Raw genomic sequence first — 7,143 nt, 5'->3', positions numbered from 1 at the left:
TTTATCATGTCGGTGAAGCGCTCCTGCGCAAGACCAAGAGGACAGAAAGCGCATCCTGTTTGTTTTCCTTATTTTACAAAAGCACAAGGTTTTGTTGATATTGTGAGTGCACAAAAAATACAAGCAGACCCTTTGCAGTCCCGAATGATGTATACTCTTACCTTTATGAGCAAAATCGACGGCGTATTTTTACGTTTCCGCTGTTCTTAAAAAAAAAATGCAAGTGATCGCGCTGGCGCCTCCATGTCCTGCAGCGTGCTTTAGCTTCCACTCTCCGCGCAAACGATTGGATATGCGCCTAACATCGCTCATTTATCTAGGTTAAATGGTTAAATTAATACTGTGAGATGCATGAAGTGTTTTATGTCTGTTTATTTTAGGCAAGTCGTGTTGACTTAACTCATATTTAACCGTTGCTTCTTGTCATTGTAGGCTTAGGCTACTTTTTTTCCAATGAATTTTAATGAATATACTAATTAATACAATTAATATTATTTATTTTGTATTACATATTGTTCATTCATTTATTTTTAACACCGCACCCCCAAATCTGTATGCTATTTAATGGGCTTGCTGTGAATCATTACCGCGGGAAGTAGGGGTGCAGAGGGTGCTGCAGCACCCCCTGGAGTGTAGCCCACGAAAAAATGGGGGTTCTGCAGCACCCTCAGCACCCCTACTTCCCGCGGTAATGATTCACAGCAAGCCCATTAAATAGCATACAGATTTGTATGGCAACAATAAAAGAGAGGAAACAGTCTAATACAGAGAGATGAGAATCTATTTACATTCTTTTGTGGTAGCAGTGAGTAAAAAAACAGTCAATATCCATTGTAGCCGGGCCCGTAACCCTATGAGGCCACCGAGGTCCGGACCTCGGTAAATTTTCCATGTTCAAAAATAAAATTAGTTATTTGAATGACTAATTTGCTGTTAAACTCCTCATATGAATGACTGCATGACATGAATAATTCAGTTTAGACAGTTTGCAAGAATGTTTAGCATCCCTGGTATGAAAATGATCGCTGCGAGACGCTGGCGGAGTGAACGAACGAGGCTTCAGAGAGTTGTGAGTGAGCCTCTGTGTTGCCAGATCCAGCTATTATAAGCTTTTTGGACTTGTCTTTTCCACGTAATTTAACACTTTAGAAAGTTAATAAAGTAGGAAGGAGTCAGCGATATCTTTATCTTGTCTTGTTTGCAAAATATTGGAAATAATTTCGATTTATTTTTTGTTTTTTTTGTTTGTTTTAGTACCAATATCTGGCAACACTGCGATCGCCGGCACTTAAACTGAAAGCATTCAAAAAAAGCCCACGGACAGGTTTTTGCTGACAGGATATGACATTCGGTAAGGGAAACGCAAAAATTATCATTATATTATCATAAACGTTATCAATGCTGTCAAAAACAGTAGCATTTAACACTAGTACACACAGATCTGTTGAACAAGTATGGGTTACAGAATCAAATGCAATACGCAAAAACTAGCCATGAAGAAGTCTATGCTATGTCATTCAGTATAGTTAAATTTTCACAAATCCTGCTATAAACTTTCATAAGAGCACTAGACAAAGTTATTGTAGCTATGTATTGTTGCAATAAACTGATAAAATTATCCACCCTTAAATATAGTAAACTATTAACACATTTTGATGCAATAAATAGGGTATGATTTAAAAATAATCATCCCTCCAAAACAGAGAAAACATCTTTCACAAACATCTACATGTCTGTTAAAGTGTTTATACAGTAGTGTATATAACGAGTTGTATTTGTAGGGGTTATTATAGCACAATTCTTTAACACCAAGCCCCATCACAATACATCACTTGCTCACCAATGGATCCTCTGCAGTGAACGGGTGCCGTCAGAATGAAAGTCCAAACAGCTGATAAAACATCACAATAATATATAAGTAAGCACCATTTACACGCAAAAACAGATCAAACCGTTCTAAACAATATATCAGTGGATTTTGATGTGAGAGGACAACAGGGGATGGACTTTTTGGAAGCCTCATGATCGATTATGGACTATTTTGGCCAGATCAACGGTTTAACGTTAAAACGCCTTAATGATCGATTTGAACAATGTTCTTTAGATATGTAAATGTGAACATGCACCATGATGGCGTTGTCCATTGACTTATTTGCTTGACCAAAGACTTACAGTACTAACAACAGTATTTACTTAGGTAGGCTATTATTATTATCATCTCATTATTAGCCTAGTTACGTTTCATATAGCCTAAATAGCAGCGGTGTTAAGCGGTATTGTTTTCTTTTTATTATTACAAATAATGAAATAGCCTATAGTTTTAAAACTACGACGCAAAATGTAAACAACACAATAATGTCCCTCCTCCAACTGATGCGGCGGTTGCTATGGTTTCCACCTCCTACTTTGTGAGCTGAACGTCAGCAAAATGTGAACACGTGACACACAATACCGTAGACGTACTACGCAGAACATGAACTGAGGAGGCGTTCGTTGTACCTTTGTGCAAGCTATCCAAACGCGAAAATCCCATAAAGTGAGTAATCCTCGCTGTTATGTTATACAGTTTGAAAGAGAAAAAATAGCGCAACAGAATCACAATTAGAATTTACAACATGTGTTGTGAAATGAGAGAAATAAGCGTTAATAGATAGCATGAGGCTACTGCTGCTTTAGCTCGCTGGCTAACTGATGTGAAGTTCCTTTCTCCATCATTCACCTACAAACACATAATATCACATATTTCAAAGAAATACGAACAGTTTTCCACCTCATCTTTATATGATTATATAGCACAGTGCGTCTTCGTATCTCCAGAAAGCTTCTGTTGCCAGCTTAATAAAATAAACAGACCGTGTTTCTCTGTGAGCTGTCTACTGTGACAGCATCTTGGGGCATCAGAGACCTGTGTGTGCTGCCTTTTTAGTCAACATAATGTGTGTGTGAGTGATGGATTTGAAACACAGCTACAGTCTGTCGTTATTTGTTGTTCGTTTAAAATAATGCATTTACACACTGAATACATTTACAGTCAGAGACCACAAGTGTGAAGATAATGCTTACATGGTGGTAAGGAAATCACACTCATAATTTGTGTTACCTATGTCAGTTTCTGTATTTATATTTTTATTTATGCAGTGCGGCTTTATCTCAGTTAAATAGATTTGGTGCAAAAAGGCAAATTTTCAACTAATTCTAAGTATTTGCAATCATTTAGTTGTTAATTTTGAATTGTTTTAGATAATTGTATTGTGCATTCATATGAGTTATTTTAGTATTACATTTCTTTCTAAAAAGTCTCATTGGGAAGTGTTATTTCTTTATCTAGTGGATCGGGGGTCGAAGCGGCGGCAGGTGAAGCCTTTGGCTGACTCCTTGCTGGATGCTCTGGATTATGACAGCTCAGATGACAGTGATTTTGAAGTTGGAGATGCGTCAGGTAAAAAAAAAAATTGAATCTCTAAACTCATTGTCACACTGATGTAAGTGTTTCGTATACTGAGAATGTAAAAAAAAAAAATGGTACTGTGGATCTAAAATAATGACAAGTAGTGATGGCAAGTCTCATACAGTTGAAATATTCAAAACATAACTGATGGTTACATTTATATTTATACTGCAGCTGGCCATTTTAGACTTGGCCCCTGCATGGGTTTTCTCACCTGTCATGAAAACAGCTGCTGAGGTGGAGATGAGACCTTCATCACTATGTGCGTCACTGTTTTTCCCCTGCCTGTAGATTAGACCTCCTGCAATGCATTACTAACACTGGAGTCACACAGGCGATGGTTCCATATCACCATGACAGACTGGAGGTTAACGCAAAGCTATCCCATCAAGCTGCTGTCAACAAAAGTGCAGAAATATCTGCAACCTGATAATGAAATTCTAACACTTTGACCCCTTTGGGTCTTGAAGTTTTGCTGCATGATGACATTTCTGGTCAGAAATAAAATGCAGTGTCAAATTATTCTGATCTGACAATATATAATTGTCATAGGCTGTATGAAATGTATTAATTACCAGCCACACTTTTTATAGTTGATGGTGGTGTTACATGGAAGGATGAGTTTTCATGTTTATACACTTAGATTTAATTAGATTAATCACTTAGATTGATATTTACTCAGATTTAATCAATGTTTTCAAGATTAATTTGCAATTCAACATGTAGCATCTATCTTTACATAACCAAATGTAGGAGGTGTTGGACAATATTTTTTATGCTGACCCAGTCACGCCAGAAGTTTAAATTTTTACTATAAATATAGTACTTATTTTAACATATAATCATATTTTTAGACATGCATTTATTTAATAAATTAAAACGTTTTTTATGTATGTATATATATATATATATATATATATATTATTATTATTAGTGCTGTCAAAATTATCACGTTAACGTAGGCAATTAATTTTTTCCGTTTAACGCGTTAAAAATATTTAACGCAGGGGCGGGGCTAGGGTTAGCCACCCCACTCACAACTGCTGCTTCTGTCTCTTTTTTCTTGACAAAAATTGCGTTTATTTAGACGCAGAACTTGTTTACAACCACATCAAACGGGAGACTTTTCAGACGCGTGCTCCAGCTTCGCCAGGCGCGAGTCAAACGAGCGCGGAAAAGGTACTGTGCTCGTAGCGTGTGCTCTTCAATTGCACTCACAAATGCGCCAGTGCGCGTTTGCAGGCAGCCTGTATAATTTCATATCAAAGCGGGAGAGAAACTGCTGTGATGTCTGTTAATCAAAGAACCAAATAAAAGAGAATCAATAACTTTTATAGCTTTAAGGATTCATTCATTTAATTTAAAATTTAGTGTTTGATAATTGTATTCAATTTCTGTATGTTTAAGTAGTCTAATAAATGTTAAAATTAATAGCTGTAATGTTGAATGGCTAGTCAATGGGTAAATATTAGGGGGGAAAAGACAGTTTCCTAGATACATCAGTAGTATTGGTATCAGTGATACTGGTCTTTAGTCATAAAAAAAAGATGCCAGTAAACAAATGTAAAAAATATGCTGTCTTTATGTTGTTTGTACATTAATGTAAGGATTGAATGTGAAATTATTGCAATGAAAAAAATGATGTAAAATTTATATATATATATATATAGAAACTACTTTGTTTGGTCTTCCAAAAGAGGACACAACTAGAAATCAGTGGTTAAGTTGTATTTACAACACTGCAGGGCTCCAAACTGCGACTAAAACGGCCGCATTTGCAACCAAAAATATTAAATTGCGAGTGAAGTTTTTGCTGAGGTCGCCACTGGCGACTAGGCCTATGTATTTACATGTTATAACTTGAAAATTTGCATGTAATGCCTTTTTTCCTGATTTTTTTGCGATCACATCTTTTGTTATGTTCGTGTATTAAACTGAGACGATGCGCATCAAAGTTTTAGTGGAAAAAAGAGTTTCAAACAGTCCTCATCTCTGCCGCACAGCAGCGCTGACGCACAACTGATAAACACAGCTCAGTTGTGCAGTGCGAGAGAGATCGAAATGACAGAGACGTGCGAAGTGAAAGTGCAGAAAAGCAACGCCCATTTCATGCACAACTTGAACAAACTACAACAGGTAAAGCTGTCAGCTTTGTGGATATTGACAATATCGTTAACATTTCTCGTTTATAACCATTAATAATATGGCTTGGCTTCTTCTTATCAAGATCTTAGTCTGTCCTGTGTTCTGTTAATGCGTGAACTTCATATGCCGTCCAGTAATCGCAAAAAGCTTTGTGCTTTGTTACTTTTTAATAAACAAAGTATCAGCTTTAAAATTATTCAAAATTTATAACGAAATTCAAACAATAAATACAGTTTTGTTTTTGGCGCTCTGTAATGCGGCAGGCGCGATCGCGTTAGCGCCTCAGTTCAAGCAGCAAGTGAACCCATTATGTCTTTCTCTTTACAACTATAGTACATAATAAACATGAATTAACATCAAAAGGTAGGCTATTTTATAAGAGAGCCTACAGTACAACTTACTGAAATGTCTCATGTAAAAGCTCATTCAGTGTTTCAAATTGCGGAAAACGTCACAAAGAACCATTCAGTCAAAGGTTCTTTAAAGAACCATCTCTTTCTCAACTTTTTATAATGTTAAAGATTCTTTATGAAACCATTTAGACAAAAAGGTTCTTCTATGGCACTGCTGATAAAGTCAAGAAAAGATGAGACATAAACACATGACAGTATGATTGAAATGTTAAAATGTTAAAAAAAAAAAAAATAATAATAAAATAAGTAAGTAAAACACGTTTATTCTGTGGCACCTAAAAAAATTATTTGGCACCTAAGTTTTTTTCTTATAGGAGCCAATGGCTCCTTACTTGATTTTTTTGTCTGGAACCCTGCACTGTTCCAGAACAGTTCAAACCAAATATTCAGATTTGATGGAGGACAAGGACTGTTTCCTGAGAGAGTAGCCTACAATGCCGGTGTTGCAGTGAATTCAGTTCCCATGTTTCCCCTTCGGCGCGCATGCTGACCCTATACAGTCTATTATGCTGACAAATAATGCTGACTCACAGCCTGTAAGTAAGTTTTCATATTTAAAGAATTTGCCACTGACAATTCAACCGCGAGTTTTGAGCAGTGTAGAGTAGCGCTTGTTTGTCGTTTCTCCAATCACAAATGCAGAATATTTAAAGAATTTGCCACTGACGATTCAAACGCGAGTTTTGAGCAGTGTAGAGTAGCGCTTGTTTGTCGTTTCTCCAATCACAAATGCAGACATGGTTTTATGCTTACGCGGCATGATGCAACGCAACGCGTAAAACGACAGTATAAGTCATTATAATCAGTAATTATGTCCCCACTGGATGCAACAAATGCCTTGTTTATAATGGATTTTATTGGGTTTGTCTCGTCGTGCTGGGACACGGCATCACAGTATGATAAGGGGCGTAACATTTCCGTCACACGCTTGAGGAATTCGGCCAATCACAACGCACTAGATAGCTGGCCAATCAGAGCACACCTCACTTTTCAGAACGATGAGCTTTGTAAAAATCGACGCGTTTCAGAAAGGCGGGGCATAGAGGAGAAACAATAATGTACAGTATGTACAATATTTGGTATACACCAAATACACAAAATAATGTTCTTTTTTTAGCAACGTCATGACCCCTTTAA

General features: G+C 36.8%; 1 protein-coding gene and 1 long non-coding RNA gene across 2 annotated transcripts in view; one reads left to right on the top strand and one right to left on the bottom strand.

Annotated features, from left to right (window-relative positions):
- Nucleotides 1-7,143, bottom strand: part of LOC107670015 (uncharacterized) — a 718,471-nt gene that overhangs the window by 77,825 nt on the left and 633,503 nt on the right. The window lies entirely within an intron of this gene.
- Nucleotides 2,453-7,143, top strand: part of LOC107670007 (PHD finger protein 14-like) — a 118,315-nt gene continuing 113,624 nt past the window's right edge. Inside the window, exons 1-2 of the mRNA XM_016462474.1 lie at nucleotides 2,453-2,536; nucleotides 3,329-3,439. Coding sequence (XP_016317960.1) covers nucleotide 2,536; nucleotides 3,329-3,439 — 112 coding nt within the window. The 5' untranslated portion in view covers nucleotides 2,453-2,535. The remainder of the gene's footprint in view (nucleotides 2,537-3,328; nucleotides 3,440-7,143) is intronic.

The sequence above is a fragment of the Sinocyclocheilus anshuiensis genome, unplaced genomic scaffold (assembly GCF_001515605.1).
Source record: "Sinocyclocheilus anshuiensis isolate Anshui unplaced genomic scaffold, SAMN03320099.WGS_v1.1 scaffold253, whole genome shotgun sequence".
In the NCBI taxonomy this organism is placed as follows: Eukaryota; Metazoa; Chordata; class Actinopteri; order Cypriniformes; family Cyprinidae; genus Sinocyclocheilus; species Sinocyclocheilus anshuiensis.
The sequence above is the reverse complement of the archived record's forward strand: the minus strand, read 5'-3'. Positions and strand labels throughout refer to the sequence as shown.